A 26392-nucleotide genomic window follows, 5' to 3' on the forward strand; every position below is an offset into this window, starting at 1 on the left:
GTATATCCTGTTCTTCCCACTTAATTGACTGTTCAGCTAGTGACAGCATCAGGCAGCAGACAGTGTAAATTGTTGTGGCTTTGGATGAACTGTTCAGTTAGAAAACTGTTGCTAACCTTTTTAAACCATAGTAGTGTTATAGATGTATTGAGAACTGCCCAAAACAACCAACTAATAGGCATTCTTTGCTCATCTATAAATAGATCACTTATTTAATGCGTTTCCAAAGCCTTCCACTACATACGTGGAATAGCAAACAAGCTACAGTTAGTCCGCCAAAAGCTGAATGTAGCAGTATTGTTTAAAGAATGCAAAATGTCTTGAGCTAGATTAGGCTCAGAACTTCTGTCACAGATGAGGTAAGGTAACAGAAGACCCAGGTTCCATGACTGTCTGCAAAAACAAGCGTATGCAGTTATAGTGTGATAAGGAATATACAATCACATCCCCGTAGGACTAAAAAAAAACCCAGAGAAAACGCAATAGATAGATACTTTATTAATCCCAAGGGGAAATTCACATTCTCCAGCAGAGGCATACTGATACAAAAAACAATATTAAATTAAAGATTGATAATAATGCAGGTAAAAAACAGACAATAACTTTGTATAATGTTAACGTTTATCCCCCCGGGTGGAATTGAAGAGTCGCATAGTTTGGGGGAGGAATGATCTTCTCAGTCTGTCAGTGGAGCAAGACAGTGACAGCAGTCTGTCGCTGAAGCTGCTCTTCTGTCTGGAGATGACACTGTTTAGTGGATGCAGGTCTGCTGAAGCTGCTAATTAACACTGATTAGGGGAACAAATATGGGGAAAAAAACATGAGTGCCAAGTGTAAATAATGTAGGCTGGTAATGACAGTGTTATGATATGAAGCTTATGGCTTTTTAAAGCAAATATTAGGAATATTGATATGAGCAGAATGACTTTGAATGGTATGGATTATCTTGAAAGTTTCTGCTCATCATTTTCATTCCTTCATTGCAACAATAAATGTGTGAACTGGCTTTAAAATATGGTAATATTTCATGGCAAGAGGGTATTTCAGTTCTTCCACCTCTATTACATTAACAGATCTTAATTAAAACAAGTCATTTTTCAGATGACCTAGTTTTGAGTTTTTATCCAAGACCAGCTAATGTGGTACTTGTCTGGCATATATTGGAGTTGACATAGGTCTCTAATAGATATGAGTCACACTTTATCAACATTAAGAAATTAAGGCTGCTTTGAGGGAAAATGCAGTCAACGTATGATTACTGAGGTGTACCTACTAATGTAGTGAGTCAGTATATTTTTCCTTATTTAGAAAAACTACTTAGACTTGAGTATGAGAATGTTTCTTTAGTTTTAGGAATCTACATTTTCCATTTCATTATGTTGTTGCTGCTTCTGTGTGAAGTTCTCTGTTGAACAGTATGATAAATGTTAGCTATAAGATACAATTTTTTTTTCTCCAGTCTGCTTAATGTTGTTGGAAACCAAAAAGTGCTATTTCATACAAAAGGCTGCAGATGTCTGGAAAAAACTACTGAGTTATGTTATTAAGGCAAAGTGTGACAGCTTTTAAGGAATATAAACTACGATAAGTAGCAAATACCAAAAATGGACTGATCTTTTCTGTGTATGATTTGCTTTATATTGTGTCATACAATAGGCACTAAATACATGAACTTCATCCATCTGTAGCACTAATAACAATGATATTATTAAGCAAAAATAGGTTTACCTATGCAGTGTATGAAAACTGTCTATTACATTGTTGTGGGTTTCAGTGTGAGTATTGTTTTGGAAGCCATACAGTTGTTTTTTTTTAGTTAAAAGTACTTGTTTGTTCTGATTTTATGCAATTAATATAAATGCAAAATTTTCTGGCAGTATTGAAAGTGTTTTGCTTAATAAGCAGGCATATACAGTTAGGTCCATAAATATTTGGACAAAGACGACTTTTTTCTAATTTTGGTTCTGTACATTAGCACAATGAATTTTAAATGAAACAACTCAGATGCAGTTGAAGTGCAGATTTTCAGCTTTAATTCAGTGGGGTGAACAAAACAATTGCATAAAAATGTGAGGCAACTAAAGCATTATTTTAACACAATCCCTTCATTTCAGGGGCTCAAAAGTAATTGGACAAATTAAATAACTGGAAATAAAATGTTCATTTCTAATACTTGGTTGAAAACCCTTTGCTGGCAATGACAGCCTGAAGTCTTGAACTCATGGACATCACCAGATGTTGGGTTTCCTTCTTTTTAATGCTCTGCCAGGCCTTTACTGCAGCGGCTTTCAGTTGCTGTTTATTTGTGGGCATTTCAGTCTGAAGATTAGTCTTCAATAAGTGACATGTACAGTGCATCCGGAAAGTATTCACAGCGCATCACTTTTTCCACATTTTGTTATGTTACAGCCTTATTCCAAAATGGATTAAATTCATTTTTTTCCTCAGAATTCTACACACAACACCCCATAATGACAACGTGAAAAAAGTTTACTTGAGATTTTTGCAAATTTATTAAAAATAAAAAAATTGAGAAATCACATGTACCTAAGTATTCACAGCCTTTGCTCAATACTTTGTTGATGCACCTTTGTCAGCAGTTACAGCCTCAAGTCTTTTTGAATATGATGCCACAAGCTTGGCACACCTATCCTTGGCCAGTTTCGCCCATTCCTCTTTGCAGCACCTCTCAAGCTCCATCAGGTTGGATGGGAAGCGTCGGTGCACAGCCATTTTAAGAACTCTCCAGAGATGTTCAATCAGATTCAAGTCTGGGCTCTGGCTGGGCCACTCAAGAACATTCACAGAGTTGTCCTGAAGCCACTCCTTTGATATCTTGTCTGTGTGCTTAGGGTCGCTGTCCTGCTGAAAGATGAACCATCGCCTGAGTCTGAGGTCAAGAGCGCTCTGGAGCAGGTTTTCCTCCAGGATGTGTCTGTACATTGCTGCAGCCATCTTTCCCTTTATCCTGACTAGTCTCCCAGTTCCTTCCGCTGAAAAACATCCCCACAGCATGATGCTGCCACCACCATGCTTCACTGTAGGGATGGTATTGGCCTGGTGATGAGCGGTGCCTGGTTTTCTCCAAACGTGACGCCTGCCATTCACACCAAAGAGTTCAATCTTTGTCTCCTCAGACCAGAGAATTTACTTTCTCATGGTCTGAGAGTCCTTCAGGTGCCTTTGGCAAACTCCAGGAGGGCTGCCTTGTGCCTTTACTAAGGAGTGGCTTCTGTCTGGCCACTCTACCATGCAGGCCTGATTGGTGGATTGCTGCAGAGATGGTTGTCCTTCTGGAAGGTTCTCCTCTCTCCACAGAGGAACTCTGGAGCTCTGACAGAGTGACCATCGGGTTCTTGGTCACCTCCCTGACTAAGGCCCTTCTCCCCCGATCGGTCAGTTTAGATGGCCAGCCAGCTCTAGGAAGAGTCCTGGTGGTTTTGAACTTCTTCCACTTACGGATGATGGAGGCCACTGTGCTCATTGGGACCTTCAAAGCAGCAGAAATTTTTCTGTAACCTTCCCCAGATTTGTGCCTCGAGACAATCCTGTCTCGGAGGTCTACAGACAATTCCTTTGACTTCATGCTTGGTTTGTGCTCTGACGTGAACTGTCAACTGTGGGACCTTATATAGACAGGTGTGTGCCTTTCCAAATCATGTCCAGTCAACTGAATTTACCACAGGTGGACTCCAATTAAGCTGCAGAAACATCTTCAGGATGATCAGGGGAAACAGGATGCACCTAAGCTCAATTTTGAGCTTCACGGCAAAGGCTGTGAATACTTATGTACATGTGTTTTCTCAATTTTTTTATTTTTAACAAATTTGCAAAAATCTCAAGTAAACTTTTTTCACGTTGTCATTATGGGGTGTTGTGTGTAGAATTCTGAGGAAAAAAATGAATTTAATCCATTTTGAAATAAGGTTGCAACATAACAAAATGTGGAAAAAGTGATGCGCTGTGAATACTTTCCAGATGCACTGTATGCTCAATTGGGTTAAGATCAGGTGACTGACTTGGCCATTCAAGAATTTACCTTAGTAAACTCCTGGGTTGGCGGCACGGTGGCACAGTGGGTAACGCTGCTGCCTCGCAGTTGGGGGACCTGGGTTTGCTTCCCGGGTCCTCCCTGCGTGGAGTTTGCATGTTCTCCCTGTGTCTGCGTGGGTTTCCTCTGGGCGCTCTGGTTTCCTCCCACAGTCCAAAGACATGCAGGTTAGATGGATTGGCGATTCTAAATTGGCCCTAGTGTGTGCTTGGTGTGTTTGTGTGTGTCCTGCGGTGGGTTGGCACCCTGCCCTGGATTGGTTCCTGCCTTGTGCCCTGTGTTGGCTGAGATTGGCTCCAGCAGACCCCCGTGACCCTGTGTTCGGATTCAGCGGGTTGGAAAATGGATGGATGGAAACTCCTGGGTTGCTTTGGCTGTATGTTTTGGGTCATTGTCCATCTGTATCATGAAACGCCGCCCAATCAATTTGACTGCATTTAGCTGGATTTGAGCAGACAGTATGTCTCTGAACACCTCAGAATTCATTCGGCTGCTTCTGTCCTGTGTCACATCATCGATTAACACTAGTGTCCCAGTGCCACTGGCAGCCATGCACACCCAAGCCATCACACTGCCTCCACCGTGTTTTACAGATGATGTGGTATGCTTTGGATAATGAGCTGTTCCACGCCATCTCCATACTTTTTCCTTGCCATCATTCTGGTAGAGGTTGATCTTGGTTTCATCTGTCCAAAGAATGTTTTTCCCGAACTGTGATGGCTTTTTTTAGATGTTCTTTAGCAAAAGCACCTTACAGTGCGCCCTCTGTATTTATTTTCATGCAGTCTTCTCTTTATGGTAGACTTGGATATCGATACGCCTACCCCCTGGAGAGTGTTGTTCACTTGGTTGGCTGTTGTGAAGAGGTTTCTCTTCACCATGAAAATGATTCTGCGATCATCCACCACTGTTGTCTTCCGTGGACGTCCTGGTCTTTTTGCGTTGCTGAGTTCACCAGTGCTTGCTTTCTTTCTCAGGATGTACCAAACTGTAGATTTTGCCACTCATAATATTGTAGCAATTTCTCGGATGGGTTTTTTCTGTTTTCGCAGCTTAAGGATGACTTCTTTCACCTGCATGGCGAGCTCCTTTGACCGCATGTTTTCTGTTCACAGCAAAATCTTCCACATGCAAGCACCACACCTCAAATCAACTCCAGGCCTTTTATCTGCTTAATTGATAATGACATAATGACGGACTTGCCCACACCTGCCCATGAAATAGCCTTTGAGTCAATTGTCCAATTACTTTTGAGCCCCTGAAATGAAGGGATTGTGTTCAAAAAATGCTTTAGTTGCCTCACATATTTATGCAATCGTTTTGTTCACCTCACTGAATTAAAGCTGAAAGTCTGCACTTCAACTGCATCTGAGTTGTTTCATTTAAAATTCATTGTGGTAATGTACAGAACCAAAATTAGAAAAAAGTTGTCTCTGTCCAAATATTTATGGACCTAACTGTATATGAATGTTAATTCATTTAATGTATTTAGTAAAAATCTCTTGAAATAGACATATTGTTGAATAGCAAGCTTAAAGAAGATTAATGTTAAATTATACTGTTGCTTTCTGGCACAGTTTTTTATGATGGGATTATGGAAGAAATACTAAGCATTGCTGGAATCAACTTGAAACTGTAATATTTCTGTTAACCCGTAAGAAAATTGTAAACATGGCAAATTTTGTTGTAAGGCAAATTTGTATTTCTAAATAAACATTGTCAAAAGTTCTGTCTGTACAGAGTCACCATAAGGAATATTCACATTACTTTGGGTGTCTTCAGATATGCTAATTTGGCTTAAACATTGCATTGCAATACTCACAATGTTCCAAAATATAATAAAAATGGTAGGTAAATATGATTTTTAGTAGGTGATGTATTAACCCACTACCCAATCACATCACATATTATTTACAAGATGGATGAATCTCTTAAATATACAGCACAGCCCAAACCTTTGTCATGTGAATGACTGCTGATTAAACCCTTCAATCATAGTAGCAGTGGTTACATTATAAATCTTTTTTCTTTTACGCAAGGCAGAGACATCAATGAAATTCTTGTCAAGGTTAATTGGAAAAGATTTCTAAATGCATAGAGAGTGCTTGGTGGTGTTTATATTAAAAAACAAAACAAAAAAACAAAGTACATTATTGAGTGACAGTGTCACTAAGATGTCATCTATGTTGCTTACCCCTTTTACATGTTTTCTATATATATTTGTCTCCTTTTTTCTATTCCAGCTTTCTGTGTATGGTGAGTCATCATATAGACATAATACTGCGTCATACTCCTGCACTTAGGTAATTATTTTTCAGTATCCCATCTTAATGTTTAAGCTTTTTGTGTGCTTTTTGCATGTTATTCAAAGAAAACTGTAGATCAAGCTAAAATATTGAAAATGCTGAAATGTTTTTACATTTTGAGTTATTCAATTTTCCGTATGTTGTGTGTATTGCATTTGTTTTCTTTTTAATAATTTGGTTTATTAGTCAGTTTTTTTCCCCTCTTTTCATAGGCTTCATACTGTATAACTAATATTTGATAGTTTATAATTCTACTACATTTTGATATTTCTGCTGTTGAAATAAATATACAAAGGAGACCAGATTGTCCAGGACCCAATACATGAAGAAGCAGGAAAGTGGAAACTTGAGTATAGGTAGCTGGGGATGGTACTTGGTAAAGTTAAATTGTTAATCTGCAGATCCTTTTGCAATGGGCAGTATTACTCTTGTGACAACACATTATTGTTTGGAGTAGTACTAAGCCACCTGACACTGGTCTCATCCCAGAGTTATCTACTAGTATGTGAAAAGTGCAGCACATGATGAATTAAGCTTCACGATGGTAGAATGAGCTGACACTGGAAGATCAAAAAGCAAAATTGCTATGAATGGTGTACATTTGGTATTTATGAACACCTTCTGGATCTTGAGGCCCAGTGGTGTGTACTTTTACTGAGAATGTGGATCAAACAGGTCCTCCAGGATTTGTGTTTGACCCTCTTTTTATTCTATGGGAGGTTTTTGTCTTTTCTGAGCTTGCTTTAGGATACCTGCCTTGCCTTGTGATAGACATATCACCAGAGTCAAACTTCCCACTTGTTGCTTTTTCTGAAGTGCGTAACTTCATGCTAGAAGTAAGTTAATGTTTAGACTTCTAAAACTGAACAGATACAGAGAGCTGTCAATGCAGTCACAGAGAGAGAATGTCTACCCTTTTCTTTTTATTGTACAACTGTGTTTGAGAGGCACTGCACTAATGCAGAATCATTCCAGCACATGTGCACTGCCACTGGCATCCTCTTCGAATCCGTCCATGTCTTGGTGTGCAGGGTATGCAGAGTCAACACGTACAGGACCCCAACATATAGAAACTTCAGAGTTTAGGTCCACTCAGACCACTTTATTGCACTTAAGATAATGCATTGTGCATGTCAAAACAACAATTATAATAATAATAAATGCAAAAGTATGCAAATCACTAACCACAAATATGACACTTTCAAGTGAGGGTTTAATTGTTGTATATCTGTGTGACAGTAAACTTGCACTTGAACATGAAAGCAAATCAATAATCTTCCTAACAGCATCACTCACTGTTGTGATGTAAAGATGTGAAAGCATACAAGAAAGTATCACTATTTCATTATTAAGTGCTAGACAAAGAGTGACAAATATATAATGAGCAAAACTACGCATGTTGCAGATGTATCTTACTACTATGTAATTTGTATGTATGCTATTAGTTCCTAATATCGATGCTTGCAGGGGTTCATTCTGAGGTAGAAATAGGACTTATAAAGAGAAACATATTGCAGCAAGTGCTCCACCTAGTGGTTTATTACTGTTCCATGCGTGTCTGTTTTTTCCAATGTTCATCAAGTTTGTGAATGCTATATTATAAACAATTTTGAAATCTCTTTTTGAAACCCACCATGCATTAATATCTATCAAAACATGGCTAACGGAACACACTCAATGCTGCTAAATGGTTTCAACCTAAGCAAAGACCAGACTGAACCCTCCGGTAAAAGCAGAGGAAATAGTATGCAGTTTGTTAAACAGCACCTTGCACACAGATGTTAAAATTGCTTCAAAACATTGTTCCCCTTAACTGGAGTATTCAAAGATCAAGTGCCACCTGTTTTACCTTCCCAGAGACCTCTCCAGTATTTATTACTGTCTACATCCTGCTTAAAAACAAATCTAGCACTTCCCTGAGCAAGCTATTCATCATCTTCATGAGGGATTATTTATTGCTTCTGGGAACTTCAAGAAGGTAAATTTAAACACTATTCACTGTAAATATGAGTATGTGTCTTTGGATCACTGTTACACCCTGATAAGACACTTGACCCCCACAATCCCACCTACATTTACTGTACACTGGTGTTGAATCTTGTGATAGAATTGGAAAGGAAGGAAATGTAAAGGAGAAAAAATAATAACCTCAGGGTTTCTGTATTTTGGAAAGGGCTATAGGATGTGAATCTTCTATATGCGTACTGCATTGTATGTATATAATATTTACAGTTTATTACAATTTTATTTTAGACATACAGTGTGGGTAAATTGTGCCATTCCCTTTGCCATGTAAATTTCTTTTATTTGCAGTTATCAAGGAGCTTGTAAGTGGTGTTTAGATTCAAAGACAACTTAAAACAATACTCTATGTATTGACAGCTTATAGAACTATTTAATATTTTTCCTCCTAAATAAATACTGATATTCAGTTGTGATCTCTTTTTTGTTACTTTTTTGGATATACAATATGCTCATCATGTAAAATCATCATATTGTTACAGGGTCTAAATTTTGACTTTGGGTTTTGAAGGAATTTAAAATTTTAGACATCCTTGAACATGGTTTAGCCACTGAAGGATATGTGTGTCAATGTGTACTAGAAAACGAATCTGTAGACATCATAACTCGAAACATCACTGTCCAAATAAAACTTGGTGTTTAGCATTGTGAAAGTCTGAAGGCCTCTTAATTTTTTTTTTTTTGTTTTAGATAAACTGCTACAGCAGATTTTTTCTTTGCCAAGATGATTTTGGATTTATGCCCCAGTTGCAGCTCAATTCTAATAGTATACATTTCCCAGACAGGATCTGATTCTTCTATTAAATTCCATATAATAAAATGGTTTTGTATAGTATTGTACTATTGAAATGATTGCTTTATGTAAGGAAGTCATATGCTAGACACATTGAATTTTATTGTAAATATAATTTCTTAAGTAACAATTTACTGCATGCTTTCATTTCTTTTTAAGTGCTAATGTTTACTTGTCTGTAAAATAACTCATTTTAATTATTCAGAGGTGTGTGCACAATATGTGCTTTTGCAAATATTCTAATCTTGTGCCTTTCTTGAACATTAAAAAATCAAATTACATTTTAATATTAACACTAATAATAAACATATTAACTGTTTATTTTGCATGCTTATATTGGTTTAATTTTAAACTTTACTTTAAAATGAACATCTTATAGTTTTATCATACGCAATGATAGGCAGTATACGTTATTTGGAATGAGTGGCTCCTCAGTGACTTTGCCACTTGTTAAAAAGAACAGTTATGGAGTAAGGTTTTCATGCAGAAGTAAATTAAAATAAAATAAACACCTAGAGGGAGAGTAGTTAATAGACTTCACAGTCTAGGTACAGAAACATCAGGTAATTTAATACAGAAGCTTGAAGGCACGATGACCATCAGAACCACTAATGTGCAAAATAACAGCAACATTGTTCTGCTAAAACATAAGGTACACCCAATAATGATTCTAGGCCAACTTGCACTCTGTTAAAAATATTGAGTTTAATATACATTAAGCTATTAAATGTATTCCTGATGATCTGAAGTAATAATTAAGAGTACAAGAGTTAGCCATTGAAAAGTAAATTCAATTAAAATTTTCCTTCAGACCCATTTTATACCTGGGAACAGACCGCTGCAGATGCAGTCAAACACAAAGGATGTGCACCCTGGTCTATTTATGGTACAGCTGATCTGTGCACGACACTGCACTGTTACAGAATCCCCTGACTTTTCCCACAAAGTTTTTTTTTTTTTTTTTTTTTGCCTTTACATTACATTTCTGCCTGCACAAGCTTTCATCTTTGCTCAAGGTCTGGGCAATTTCTTGTCACACATTTGGTTCTTTGTGCTTTTAATATTGGATTTTATAGGTACAAGTAGTGACAAATCACTTAACACAACTGTTCACGAATGAGCTCATGTTGTCTTCTCTAGCACATGTGTAGTCAATGTGCACAAGACCGCATGATCACAAAATTCGAGCACGCAAAGTATAAACAGAACTTTACAGAGTACCAGCGTGGATTGCCTACGTTTTTCGTAAATATAGGAAACATTTTTTTTACAATCAAATAAAAACAGATAGCCTATGTGATGTGCAATATTTATTTGTCTTATTTTCCTACTACTTGGTCTGTTTCTTCTAAGAAAGTTATTACCTTTAGGTGGCAACATAGTTTACAAAAAATAAATCGTCTGCATTTACAAAGAAAATGAATGTGATGTAAATAATTAATAATTATTTACACTTGAATAGACTAGTTGGATAATCAAAAGACCTTTCTGTTTCTGATAATGTCATTTGCAATTATACTATTATCTCTTGTTGGGATAATTTACAATATATAGTCATAGTGATTTTAATAGTTTTGCAAAGTAAAAAGACTACGTATTAAACTTGCAATATGATTACAGGAGTATGTCTCTAAAATTTTCACTAAGGAGAATAAATGTTCATTGGAATAGTAAATGGGAAATGTATTTATTACATCTACTGTAGAAGTAAAGACAGGATATTGTCATTAGGCAACGTTTGCAGCATTTAATATCGGAGGACTATAACATCCATTAGCCTATCTTTGCATGTTTCATGCCTGGGTTATCAATTTTTGGGTCATCAAGAAATTTTGACTCTGTTTTTATGAATACATACAATATAAGAACATCACTTAGGCGATTTACTGTACCCACTTGAACCATGGCCTGGAAATGTATCCGCAGATTTCACACACAAAATGTGCATTGTTGAAATCAGTATCGAGGTTAAGGCAGCCAGATTTTTTTCTTTTATGTAAAAGAAATTAGTAAACCTTCATTTTTTAAAGCAATTTTGTAACATTGTTTTATCATTTGGAAGCATTGCCAAAAAAAGAAAGTAACACACCTGATTAGACCTTATCCAAATAATGCATTTCTTCAAAAGTAAATTGAATTGGTAAAAAGTGTAAACGTTTTAGAAAACTGCAGATCATATAAATTGTTCATAGGAACATGTGGAACCTGTTCTTTTTTTCACATGCACTCGGTCTCAAATGAAAATAGTGCAAAGCATTTCATTTTATGCATTATTAATAATCTTCCACTTTGTGCATTTTCGAAATAACATGTTCTAATTTTGGACAGTATTTTCCATTAAAACCATACAAGCTAACATCACGATTTTCAGAAGAAAAGTTGCCACAAACCGAATTAGATGGGATTGGATTAGATATGAACATAACAGTTTCAGCATTCATATGTGATGTGAAAGGTGTCGGAGTGGAATATATCAGTATGAAATATCAATGGTACATTTAAAATTATGCTTTAGAATTGGCAAAATATAACAAATTAAGATGTTACACTCACCTGCAGAAATCCTTGCAAATTAAATGATGTTTTTTATGGTGTTGTTGTAAATTTGTCTAGTGCTATAGTGATTCATGTACTTATGCTATTCATTTTGTGCAGCTACCAGTACGTCCAAAATACATTTTACTTGCATGAATTTCTTCACATATAACTTAACAAAAAGAAGCTAAATCATATACAATATGGATTCTTTAACATCAGTTTTTCATGGCATATATACTGAGTGTGCGTGCGTACGTGTGTGTTTGTGTGTTACTGTATGTTTATCTCTATTATATAAAAAAAATCGTGGGTCGAGACGTGATTTTCTCGGAGACACTAACGTCCCGCGAGACAAGGAGGACAGCTGCTGTACAGGCTTTTAAATGTTTGAAATGCCGCGTGACATGCAGATCACGCAGCGCGACACAAGCAGCAGCAAGCCAGCTGATTAAGCATAAAGGAGATTAAAAAAATGTATTTGTTTCCCATTGTATCACCGTTTAAGAGGGGGTTTCGGAGGAGCGACCACATCTCCTTAGCGTGCATTCAGCCCCCCTCTTCACAATGTGAGATACAGATATGCGAAGTGGCTGGTGCGTAGCATGCCCTGGGGGTCTGGAAGGAGGTGGGCGAGCAAAGTGAGCAGGGGGCAGAGTTATATATATTTTTTATAGTTATTTTTATATATGTAGTTGTGTGTGTGTGTGTGTGTGTGTGTGTACAAGCAAGGTGCATGTTATTGTAAACATAAGAGATTTTTTGGGTGTCTATAGCTTAAGCTTATTTAAATAACATAAAACCAAAAAAGTGTGCCTACTTTAAAAAAAATATTAATGTACAATTCTTTGTTTCCTTCTGGATGTATATTGTTTCTGACCGACCTATTTGATGCTGGAATTTAAACTTGACCAAATAAATAAGGAAAGCTGAACAGCTGCAAGTTCATAGAACTCCATTTAGACCTTTGACTATTTTGCTATTTTTGAAAATGTGAGATATAGATAGCTATTCACAGTGGCACTCATATGCAGTATAAGATAGTGTCAGTCAGGAATATTTTAGGATGGATAGTTGACCATATTTGATTTTTCTGGCAAAACATTCTAGATGAATTAAAATTGTTCCCGATAGTGCATTGTCACAGATGATGCCATTAATTCTTTTATTCACATGTGGAATTTTTGGTGAAATGAGTCCTCCATTAAAACTTTAATGTTCAGTTTATAACACTGTTACTGGATAATCAAACGTTGTCTACGGCAGGGTCTGTGAAACCAGTAATTCCTTGTGTACCATGGCATTACACAAAGTGGAAAATAAAAGCTGTTAATTTACATAATGATTCAGAAGTCTGAAATGGCTGAGTTACAGTAAGCTTTTAAACACTTATGATGGCTTGATTACAGCCTGAAAAAACGTGTCCAAGTACCTAAAGGCAAGCAGAGGCAGTGTTTTTGACCCACATTTTTTCCAACCTCTGATCTGACAAATAGATTTTAATTTTAAAGAAATCAATACATCATAGGCAGTACCCAAAAAATTGCAGATTTTGAAAGATTTAGATGGCTTGTCAATAATACCTTCCGTGTTCTTCCAGTTGTTGTCCAATGTATTGATTTCATTTTGATATTATCTGACATTTGAGTGTGAGAAGTGGTATAATATAATACTCAGAAGGCCTCTACTAACAATCAATAGAATGTTTGAAGGGCCTGTTTCATGCTAGTAATGGTACGATTATTGTCAAATATTTACATTTATAAAACAATACACATGCATGTGACTGTATTTCACTGCATGTGTGCTTTGTGTATGTTTATCTCAGTGATCACAGTAGCCATAGGCCAGTTAGATTAAAATGTGCCACAAGAAATTAATAGAAATGAGTACAACATAACAAGACACATTGGAGTACAATTTATCTAGTGCTGGAGAGTTAGTGCCCAGTCAACATGGAATTCAATAGGGTGGAGTTTGTATGACACTTTTTATTGGTGCTTTTGTAGGATGTAAGAAAGAACAGTTTATTATTGGTAATTGTTCCTTATTATATAACCTGACTTTCTTTTGTTTGTTTGTTTGTTTTATTGGAATGATTGGTTTTCAGATAGCGCATGCTAGTTAGAACCGTCTTAGTAAATAATGTTGTGAAACCTTTTTTTTTTTTTTTTTTTTTTTTTTTTTTTAAACTGCTTTTGGGTAAAAGTGTGAATGTACAGGTTCAAGTCTGGAGTCTGTGCTTTTTAATTTTTAGTATATTTTGTATAAATTAAACAGCCAGAATTAAATGTGTTGCAGTTGCTAAATTTGGTGGATCAACAGATACAAGTCAGAATATATACAGAATGATTTGGGCAAAATTTAGAAATGTACGTATGACAATTGAAGGTTAATGTAAACAAATATAAAGCATAATACATAGAAAGTTAAAAATATAGTTTATTATGCTAAAGTGGCACTGAATCTAAATAGCTATTTAAGAGAAAGACTTGTATCCAAATAGATTTATTTTTGTGAATACATATTGCACATAAATGATTAAAAAGGTAAACAGCATGTTTGTTTACATAGTATAGCAGGTGAAGTACATGTCAACAGGCGTTGTGTATAAACTCTTTAATAGTCTTGTGAGCACACATCTGCAATACTTTGCAGTTTTGGTCTCTATATTACAACAAAAACATGATTTTTGTGGAAATTGTTCATTCAGGAGTATTCTGTTAAACTGAGAGCATGACATTTAACTGTTAAATGAAACGAATAAAAACTTCACAAAAGAAACAGTGCCAAGATTTTATTTTTTCTACTGCAGTAACTTATTACAGTTTTATGGAGGAATTAGGCGGGTGGGGGGTTGGAGTCAGACAGTAGGGAGTTAACCATTGGCTAACAGTTGGAATCCATTGATGTGTTTAATGTTTTTTCTTTTATCTTTGAGATACAAATATAAAAATGGTCGGTAATCCGCATTTGTATATTTTATTGACATATATTATAGTTATTCACATTTATATTTTACCACTGATTATTGATTTCATCTTGAGTAAATTTGTTTCTATTTTTTATTACCATGTCTCAAAAGCTGGTGGAATTTTTCTTAGCCCAGCATCCCACACTCAACAATATAACCGCACAACAGAAAAGTATCAACCCAGACATTGAACAGTAGTTGCAATATACACCCAAATTATAGTATAATACTGCACAGAAAGCAGGACTGGATGCAAACAGTGCAAAACATTATATAGACTGCTTTTTAAAATTGAAAAGGACAATCATTCGCAGAATGAAGCTATTACAGCAGAGCTTTTAAAAATATTCTTTAAAAACTTATGTATTTTTATTAATTACTTTTGGAAAAAATTCCCCAGCTATCACTTCTTGCCAGAAGTCTTAATACAGTAACAGGTTTAATGCCATTTGTTTAAACAGGGTGGCTCAGAAAACAATGTCTTTCTGTAAAAGTGTGTTAGCACCTAAACAGCCTTTTAGTGCAGTATAGCTTTGGCAGTGCAATATAGTCTGAGTCAATAAACTCTATGCTGTCTCTCAGAGTTGACTGTATGACAAACACTTGCTGTTATGTAAAATCAATCAGTAGCTGAGAGGCTGGTTTGATCCTGTTAGTGTGCAGTACACATTCGGAACATAGCATCACATCCAGTGAATTAACATTTTTATTTGTCCACACCATTGCTCTGCTTCAGCTCATGTAGTACAGAACTGATTGTCTGCAGATGTGATTTCCATCTCTTGGAAATATTACATTGCTGTTTTGCAGCACAGAAAAAAAATCTTTATAACGCATCAAGGCTGGCAGACAGGTTTTGATTTTATTTTTTTTTAACCCCCACCATTGGTCTTGTTAGGTTGACATTCAACGAGAGAAGAGAAGAGAATTGATAGAATGACAAGTGCTGCTCCCATAAGAAAGCCTTATCGCAAGGCACCTCCTCAGCATCGGGAAGTACGACACGACGCGTCTACATTTCATCTTGAATTAGATGGAAAGAATATCTCTTATCCTGATGAGCACTGTCAGGTAACTAAATTCAGAAACTTTATTCCTGTGTGCCGGCGATTTCACTTTAGCTATCCAGATACTTTAAGAAAAGGTAGCTCAGATATTCATTACCTTGTATCCTCCTCTTGGTCCTTAGTATCGGAAAGTGAGAAGGGAGTCTCAACCCCCTCGAGTCTGGATTTAACACTCCTTTCTCCCCTTAGACTTTTTAGACAAGCAAGCCCATTAAATCACTTTATAAAGAGAAAAGAAGGCACATTTGTAGAATCAGTTAAAGAATGTTCATCATCAACAAGGGAACCATGCATTTGTTCTTCACAGACAAGTAGTCTTTCTCAGTCTTTGCCTTTCAAGGAGAAATGTGAAGTTTTGTTTGCCAAGCAAGGACAGCAGCTTGGTACTTATTCAAGACCACAAAAGGATTTCCCTAAGTGGTCATCTGCAGCAAATTTACAGACGATGAAAGCAAACAAAATTAGATCTGCAGAAATACCTAAGCATTTCACTGTTCAGAAATCGTCATCACAAAGCCGCTCACTATTGGGGAACTTGGAGGCATCAGTAGACCAGATGATGCCCTCCCCAAATATCTCCAATAACTCAAACTGTATAACCCAAATAGTAGAAGAAAAAATTAAATTCTCCCAATTCCTTGATGAAATTATCTATCAGATTTTGAGCCCTGCCAGCTTACATTTTCTAGGGGCACAGCGAAAGCAGCCTCCCAAGGATTTTAACGAGAAGGGTCTGCTTCAAGCTTCAGTGCCTCATACACCTTCCCAGGAACATTTGGAAATGAAGAAAAAATTTAATACAATTGTAACCCAAGAAAAGAAGGCACGAAAACCTAAAGGAAAAGGTAAAAATGTACTTGTGACCTGTGACAAAAGAAGAAAAACCCAGCATGTTCAAGATGTTATTCACAGGTCTTTGAGAGAACCTGCTGCTGCAAAGAGAAGTCACTTGAACACATCCAGGTCCCCTGAGCAAAATAATAAGGTAAGAGAAACTCTAAAGAACAAAACAGCAGCAACAGTAAAATAGCAAAATCAGAGGTTTGTAAAGAAAAGCTCAGTGGCATACCTAAAACCCTTTAGTATGTTGTTTTAAGGAGAACTATGTCTGGTTATATGAACTCACACTATTCAACCTCTGGTGTATTTGGATAGAGACCAAACAGATGGTTTTCTAAGGTAAGGTATGAAACTTGAATTTTGCTTATTCTATTTAAAAGCCAGGATAAGCAATATATAAACATTCAGCTTTCAGATTCAATGTTATATTTTTCTATTTAGAATCTAATTAAGTAAATGTTTGAGCTAATACAAGTAATAGATTATTTGATTAATTTTGTAATCATTTGATTATTTTGCAGGATAGGATTACAGTTGTTGAAAGTTTAAATTATACTGTTACATTGTACAGTTCAACAACTGTAACAATAAAAAGGTTTCCTTGTTAAAATATCAAATGCCTACTATGTCATTTAAGAGACATAAAATATAAGTGCAATCACATATTACTTCACTAAAGTTTACCAGTAGCATATTGGCCTCCCATTTCTTGTGGAGAGGTTTCTGCTTGCAGGCATTGATGCCAGTACTGGCTTTGGTTTACAGTGTCTTAGTACTGCTTAAGGTGAGTTGAGAAAACCTGTTGATAAATACAGAGTATTGAATGTTATCTCATTGATTTTTTTCCTTTTGCTATTAAAAGTGGTAAACAGCAGAATGTAAGTTTTGATTTTTCTTGTGCATTATATGGACGGAATCCCACAGAACAAATGTGTAAAATTAAGAAAAGAGAAAAAAAAGTTTTAAGTCTAATATGTAACTTGGACTGCAATTACAGACAGTCTGAATTATACCAGAATTTAAAAAACCATTCATGTTAACAATAATACATTATCTGTTTTTGCATCACTTGCAGACATACTTGCTTTATCTGTAAAATAATTAAATTTATCAAAAATGTTTTCAGAGAAAAGAAATTGTTGATTATTACTATGTTTGCTTTTCCTGACTTAAATTCAAGAACCTAGAAATGCACCTTCCAATTTTTTTTATTTCTTTTAAATATTAAATGTACACGCATACACATTCCACTTAAAGGCTTGGGTATTTTCTTTTCAGAATCATGCTGAATTTTAAATTATGTACTGCACTTATCTGTAATATCCATTTAATCATGAATGAAATAATATTGCATTCAGAAAAAAACCCTAGAGAAAAACTTGATGGTGCACAAAAAAATTCATATGTGGAATGTTTGTTAACATTCATTTCTGTAGCACATTTTCTTACAAATCATGTAGCTCAAGGTGCTTTACAAGACGTTCAGAAAAATACTTTATTCATTCTTTATAGTTGTAATACCAAAAATAATTAAAATAAAACATTACAGACAAATAAGTTAAGCAGTAGAAATGATAGATGTTCACTTAGATTTGCTAATTTTATTTGTCAAATTTGTGGCTTTATTTTTTATTACTTTTCTCACTGTTTTCCTTATAAATTAAGATAATGTCCTATCTTAGGTATACATGTGTTTCTTTGTAGTGTAATTTCAGTACTAAACAGGGTAAAGGGTATGTCGTTATTTATTTTTTTTAATGATGAGAAAATAAGAGAAATTCAGTGAAGATTTTTTTTGTAACCGATGTTTTTAATTTTTTCTTGGCAGGATTCTTTATCAGATACTGATAGAATCAAGTAAGTGATTAATTTGTCATTTTGTTTCTGAATCTGGCCAGGAAAAAACAATATTATCCTGGATTTCATTAACAGGATTAATTGGATATTATAGTTTTATGTGTATGATATTACTGCTAAAAATAAAGTAGAGTAGTAATTACGTGACAATGCAGCAAGGCCTTCAAAATGCACCAGTATTCAAGCTGGACCCTTCTGAGTCACAGTGGTTGTTGGTTTTCATTGCAGTAAGCACCATAATTGAAGATCATGAATGTTTACACAATGTATTAAGAAGCAAAAGCACATAATGGGGGGTCAGTTTTAATTCCCATAGAGATTGTATAGCCGGGTCACAAAATTAAGCCAGGCAAGAAATGGTAGTAATAAACTTTTCACATTTGATGACATGCTGCCCTAAGGTCTTTTTATTAAGTAGGCTTCAATAATTGTAGAATTTAAAATATTTCCTTATTTTATATAGTTGTTAATTTATTACACATGCAAATTCCATTTTTGCACTTTATGTAATATGCTTCCATATATATACTGATTTTTGTGCTTTTTTTAATGATGTTTATTTTGTTCTAAAATTTAGTTTGACACTTGTCAAGACAGTTAAATTTTAAAATGACTGTATCCCATTAGTAATTCTGTGCCAATGTTTATTTCTAAGGTTCTATATTAAATATGGTCATAGTTTAGTAGTATGAAAATTTGTATGTGCTGCAATTACTAGAGTGTCTTTGAGAATTAAAAAGGAAAAAAAAAGGAATTTACCTGAGAAGTTAAACTTGCTGCTTGTACATCTAGTCACCATATTTGACCCCCAGTGCCACCATCTTAGAATGGATGTGTGGCAAGGAGAGGAGTAGCAATACCCTGAACGAATTCCTCAGCAGGGACAAATGGTGCTGTGATTCTCTTGGGGAATGGGGGCGTGTTAACTGAAGGGGTTCACACCCCAAAACTAAGCAAAAGTCACAGTAGCACCAGAGGTCTCTTCACAGCTTATCTTTCTCAAAATGTTGCTTTTAAGATTGAACACTATAGCCAAATATTTTAAGCAATTTCATATGAGGTTTCTTCTGCGCGCTATTGCTAGACGCACCAGCTGGAAGAGCTGAGGGAAGTAAAAGTTCAACATGACAAGAAGGAAGTCTTACTGATAGTGTAAAAAATGTGTTTGTGAAGTAAAAAATTGCAACCATGTTTACACAAAGTGCTTAATAAAAATTTCAATAAGGAAATACTGATACATAGGAAAATATCACAATCATAAATATAAATGCATTTTATGTTTTTGTCAAGTTTCAGGCTTTAGTTGCCTTTCATTTTGATAGACCAGAAATCTAATGTTGGTGATTAAAAAACTCTCGCTATGTAATAGAATGGCAATGGTATCTAGCACCTCCCATTGTTGTCTATTATGAAATTTTCTTTGGGCTATGTTAGAAATATACTTTGTGTGTTTTATAAAATTTCGTAACTAGACAGTTTTCAGTTTATCAGAAAACAAAGATTTTTTTCTTCTCTTCCAGATACAGTACATAAATACTAAACTAACTTTGTCTCTTGGCCGCATTTAGAATTCTGTGCATTTTAGAAAAAATAGAAACAAAGATAACTATATAATTTTACACTTACAAAGCAGGATGTGCTGCACAGACTGAACATAGTCTGCCATGTACATGAACTGAAACAAAAAATATTTCTGCGATTTATTCAGTTATTGTAAATTTAATGCAGGTTATTTCAAGGTATGAAAATATGTAGCTGTAGGTAAATTTAACATTTTTGTCAGAAAATAAGCTTAAGCCAAATTTTTTTTTTTTCTTTTTTTTTAAATCAACAGCATGTGATTGTTGATTAACTTTTCTTTGTAGTATCCTGCAGCAGCAAAATGAAGATCTACGTTGCCGACTCTCCTTTACCACTCATAAGATGGAATCAATGGAGTCTGAGTTTAACTCTAGTCAGCACTACTTGGAAACAGAGCTGGCAAGAACAAAAGATGAGTTGGAGAAGATGAAGGATAAATTCCGCAGGTAAAAGTATAAATACTGTCCTTTAGAAAACTTTTTTTTTTTTCTTCTTCAGGATAGAATTTTTAAAAATCCTATAAAGTACGCTGAAAATATGCATCCTGATACTCAGTATATTTGTTTAATAAAATGAGATGGGATATATAAATATGAAATGTGATCAATTGTACACTATATATAGGACTGTTAAGAATGACCATTTAATGCAACCATAACAGCTACAGTGACTGCTAGTTGATTCCACATTTGTTACATATTCAAGTTTTGCATTGTCAACTTGCATGTTCTGGGACAGTAAAGTGATGCATTGGTTAGCACTGCTTCCTCACAGTTCAGTATTCTGGGTTCAAATACTGCACCCAGACATATAGCAGTGTATGGAGTTTGCACACACACATTTGTGGGTTTTCTTTCCAATGCTCTGGTTTTCCCACTATATCTCCATATATGTGCAGGTTAGGTGGTTTCAAATCGGCCCCTGTTTGTGTGTGGGAATCTTCCAAGTCTTTTTTGTTTGTTGCCCCCAGTGCCCTCAATTGGATTTGAAGAATGTTATGTTATTTGTTTGTTTTCAAAAGCAAATCTGTTTAAATCTGGATTAAAATATATCAACTTCTGTTTTTCTTGTTTACTTTGAGGTGTCATTTTAGTCTGTATCATGTATCAAGTCCAGAGCTCTTATAACACCTTTGTCCATACCTCCCATGAACTATTTATCTCTAACTACCCATTCCACTTAAGTTTGCTTAGTTTGTTTATACTTTCTGCTTTAATAGTTGGTTCCTGGACATCCTTTGCTGCCTTTTCTCAGCATGTCCTTTTCCATGTCACATCATCAAAATTCACAGCATTATATGGTCATATTTACCTTTTGCACTAACCATGTCACATATTAACTGTTAAGACTGGAACACGGTGTGTGGTAAAAAGTTGTATGAATAATATGAGAGCCTAATAAATGATATAACTGACTGAAACCCATTTTTCTGTCATTTTAAAATTGCCAGAGTTTAGAAGAGCACATTGCATGAAATATTTGTTACAAATCAATTTAATTTGTGCTTTGATATATGGTTCTTGTATAAATGAGCACAATATATAAGTGAAAACCAGCTTTTGCAGGCTTTGCACATTTTTGCACAACCCAAAATTTCAAATGTCGTCATTTTAGCGGTTAATCTGAAATCATGGCTCCACACTGCCCCTGCTGACCTGACATGAGAGTTTATTTAAATTTATTTATTATTTATTTGGTTGAAGCTTTTGTCCAAAGTGACTTGCAATGTTTGATATATAATTTGTTACATTTCTTTTTGTTTTTTACCAATTGGAGCACAGGCTGGTGAAGTGACTTCCTCGGGTTCACACAGTGTCAGTGGTGGGACTCAAATCCACAACCTCAGGGTTTGAAGTCCAAAGCCTTAACTATTGTGCCACACTGCCTGCCACAATATTTCACACAGCAAGGACCCGGAATGCGAACCCTTGATCTCCTTATTGCAAGACATCAAAGCTACTATTACACCACCATCATTACCTACTTACAACATTAATGAACTCAGAGTAAAGCTGGCTACTATTGCTGAAATAATTGTGTGACAGATACCCAGTCAGATATTGTTAATTGTAAAAATGTATTTTAATTGCTGTTAGTATTTTAACTTGAAGCTTTGTTTCCAATTTACTGTGTTTTTGTGGTGCTTGCACTTTAGCCAAAGGAAGATGAAAAAAGAAAAGTGCAAGCAGTTGTTGGGTGAGGCTATAGTTTATCCACAGAGGCTAAGAATGCAGCAGCTCCAAGGCAAAGGTTTAACCTTGAAGCTAATTGTTTGCAGTTTACAGTATGTGTTGAACAGTGATGATCAATATCACACATTCCTATGTATGCAAAATAATGAAAAACAACTTTCTCCTGAAGTGTTGTACTATTTTTATTATGGTCATGTTTTTATTTTAAGCCAAATTAACCTTTAAATAAGGCTAGGAGAAAAAAAAACATAATTACCTCTACTAGACCTTAGAGTTTGTCTTGCTTAAGTTAAATCAGCTTTTCCAAATAGTAAATCATACCAGGTGTTTTGGGTGGGTTAGTTTCTTTGATGCAGTCAATGAAATGTTTTCCAGCTGTATTGAAGAGTATACCTTTACATTAATTGTGAAATATTTCTCATGAAAAGCTTTCAGAATGAGTATGAATATATCACAGGTAATAGTGTAAACAAAGATTTTCTGATTCAGAAGAATTTCATCCACATTAACAGAGTGTAAATGTTTCTGTTCTTGCCCTGGAGTAGTGATGTCTGAAACCAGGCAGGATCATTATGTTATTAAATTTTCCTGTAGAATTTTTTGTACAGCCACTTAAGTGTGTATATCTCTGACTTTACAGAAGATTGCAGTGAATGGTCCATAGGTAACGGTGCTTTTTTTTAGGGTGGGTTAATGCTCATTTCTGGTTTGTCTGTTTAGATTATTGTTTAGGCATTTACTTTGCAAAGCAAACAAAAGCAGGTAGTTTAGTTTTATTTAAGCATGCTCCTTGTCAATAAATGTTTAACTTGTAAAGTTGTATATTTTTGTTAATAGTATAAAATAAAAAAAGAAACCATTTAATTGTTAATTGTGGAGATCTTACAAATTATTAACCAAAATTCATGAGTATATAAGAACAGCTGAAGAGAAGATAAAGTGTTTTTAGAATTGTAAAAAAGAAATAGTGTAGAGAAAAGAAATTCAAAATTGCTTTAAGGTTTCTCCAAATTTGGAACATTCAAGGTGCCAGTATTCAAATGTAATGAAATATGAGACGTTTGGAGGTTACATTGAAAGTAGTACTATTGAGACAGAAAAAACTGAAAACCAAATACATTGCCTGAACTAGATAATTTTTAATTGTTGATTGAATGAACACAGTATTTCTTATGTGACATTTAAAATGCATCATACAGGTTGCGCATATCCGGATTTGTATGCCTTGCAACATTCTCTATATCCCACAGATGGTTTAAGAAAAACATTGCAAAAATTTTGAAATTGTTACATTCAAAGTACTACTACTGGATACATAGTGACTTCTTAGCACTACATAAAGTGGAACATATTGTAAACAATTATTAATTCTATATTTATTGGGCTTCATGACTAAAATCCTTCAAGTCATCACGAAAGATGTATTCCAAAGTAGGTTGCCAAGAACAACATTTCTTGATACACTTTTTCTGATCCTGAAGGTTTGCTTACAGGAAAGGCTACAGCCCAGATGTGCTCTAATTCTTCCATAGTTCTCTGGATTTTTTTTCCTAAGATTTTATTGACTTTACATGTGGTCTCTCCCATCAGATAGACTAGCACCAGTGGAAAGTGATGCATTATGTTACTATACCTTGTATTTTTATTGTTTCAGGCTGCAGAACAGTTATACGGCATCACAGAGAGCTAATCAAGACCTTGAAGAAAAGCTTCGTGCTCTAGTAAGAAAAGGCATAACTTTAATATCAAAAAGAAAACAATACTATCATAACCAAAGCACTTTAGTATGTATAGTTTCATTTTAACCTCATACAGACTCATTCAGGGCAAAACTTTTTTCTTGTGATTACAGTGCTTGAGTGAACTCACACTTATTTGAATGTAAAATTCATATACTGTATATCTTTTTTACCTTTGTGAGACTAAATAGACTATATCTTTGATGGTAAATATGCATTTTAGAATTCCCAGATTACAGTATATTTTTACTACCATTTGTATGGTTGTATTGAAATATTATGTGATGTTTCACCAGATTTTTCTTTATTGTATTTTTTTTTTTTATTCTAGAAAGTCATTTACAAATGAGCATTAAGTAACTGGTCAATCTCGCTATACATATGGGTACCACAGCAAATCTAAAAAACTCCAAGAAAACTTATTTTAATAGCCAATTATTTTAGAGTTGTAGTAATGTTCAATCATCTGCGAATCCCAAAACTATAGCAAGACATTTAGCAACAACATGTACAACTAACAAAAAAAGCAACTTGTTAATAATTTTAGTTTTTGTGGAATAATTCCCTAATGTTAAACATCAGGCATCTTCACCATATTTTGTAGCTAATCTACTACTAAAATAACTGTGTCTGAGTCCTTGAAGGAAATTACTTTTCTATTGCATGCTGATATTCATGTTTTGTTCAGTGTCTTATCATTTTTGCAATTGCTTATATGTAAAGCATATTCATAACTGATCATCTAAATTATTATTCCTTATTTTGTTTTGGTCACTGCCAAATTCTTAGACACCTGACTCTACAATATTTTCTGTGTATTGCTATCCTTTTCAGGAAAAGTATGGCCTTTGTCACACTTATTTGGCTTTCTACTCAACACAAGTGAGAGGTATGGCACTCCAGGGTCTTTTGGATTGCCTGCCAATTAGTGTCTTTTGGTAATCTTACTTCTAATACCCTCCTAGGATTTCATTTCTGGCTCCAATGTACAGTTATAGGACATTTGGCTCGCTCCCTTGGAGATGTCCTCCTTCCAACACTAGGATGTAGATTTCTATCCCCCTTATCAGTACAGGCTTTCATCTGTCCCTTGGGAATTTGTTAGGCCCTCACATTTCATGTGTCCTGTGACACTTTTGACCCTTGCAACCCCTTATACCTGAAACTGTCAGAATATCCGTCCATTTTCTTGTCTCTATTATTGGACGCAAGGCAGGAACAACACCTGAACGAGGCCCTTTTCTTATAAAATATTTTACCACACTTTTTAATGATAATTTTAATCTAAAAATAAACATGTTGTTGTTTTTGATATTTATACAATTTTGCTATCTTAGAAAGCACCACTGTAATGATTCTAGAGTCTTGTGAGCAAGTCTTAAAAACACCATATTAACAAGCATACTCTTTATTAGACTCTTGAAGCATTTGTAGGAAATTGAGAGAGAATTCCAGATAGCAGGCCAAATGCAACAGGGGCAAAGTATTTTAGAAAAACAGGACTGTTGTGTATTACACACCTTCCTGCTCTATCACACTGGTTTGATTCTTTGAAGTGTAAAGTACTGATAAAATAAGTGCAACTTTTGGCTAAAAGTCAAGGTGGTTGAGCGGTTTTCTCTCAGGGATGGCACTGTGATGTTTTCTTCCAGTTAGGTATACACAACTTATCCTCATACATTATATACTATAAAGACTGCATTGAACTTACATGGTTCATATGTAGTGAAGATCAAGAACATTTTCCTTAAATTTCCAGTTAGGTTACTTAACTGGTGTTTTTATCAATATTCAGCAGCTATATATTATATGCTTCGCAGTACCACGTCTTATTGTAGATCAAACATTTTTTATGAAAATGTTTTTCATAAAACCAGGATATTTCTACATATTTTGTATGCAAGTTGCAAAATGGGTAACAAAATGCGCTTTTACTACTTCAAAACTTCTGATTGTATTTTTTACAGAGTTAAAAACTTGAATACAGTGATAGAATTGTGTGATCAAATAGTCTTTGTCTTCTGTAGTATGAGAATTTTGTCTGTTGTCCCTGTTTTCATATTTTACTGTCCAAAATATTTCTTTTTAAGTCAAAATTGGTCCACTTTGACAGTTTAACATAAAATCTAAATGTAAAATGTGTAATTTCTGTAATTCCTGTATGTCATAGTGCTCCATCTTAATGTTCTTACCATGATTTTCTTTTCTTTTTCTCTTGTCTTTTCATCCTCAACCCATCCTCTGTACCTCACCCTTGTTCTGGTCTGTAAATCTGCTGCCTGATACGGGGCATCTTCAGGCCTCTGTAAGCCAAAGCTGGGTGTATGCAGTTGCGTTTCATTTTTATTCATTTTATTACACTGTGTTTACATTTCCTTTTTAGCCTATTACTCAAAATGAACTGCAAATCGCAAAATAGTTTTTCATATTTCAAC

General features: G+C 35.1%; 1 protein-coding gene across 1 annotated transcript in view; it reads left to right on the top strand.

The window, feature by feature from the left end:
- tjap1 (tight junction associated protein 1 (peripheral)) overlaps positions 1-26392 on the top strand; it is a 100468-nt gene that overhangs the window by 50391 nt on the left and 23685 nt on the right. The window contains exons 3-7 of the mRNA XM_028820154.2: positions 6295-6354; positions 15580-15752; positions 18417-18445; positions 20311-20472; positions 23873-23939. Coding sequence (XP_028675987.1) covers positions 15618-15752; positions 18417-18445; positions 20311-20472; positions 23873-23939 — 393 coding nt within the window. The 5' untranslated portion in view covers positions 6295-6354; positions 15580-15617. The remainder of the gene's footprint in view (positions 1-6294; positions 6355-15579; positions 15753-18416; positions 18446-20310; positions 20473-23872; positions 23940-26392) is intronic.

The sequence above is a fragment of the Erpetoichthys calabaricus genome, chromosome 15 (assembly GCF_900747795.2).
Source record: "Erpetoichthys calabaricus chromosome 15, fErpCal1.3, whole genome shotgun sequence".
Taxonomy (NCBI): Eukaryota; Metazoa; Chordata; class Cladistia; order Polypteriformes; family Polypteridae; genus Erpetoichthys; species Erpetoichthys calabaricus.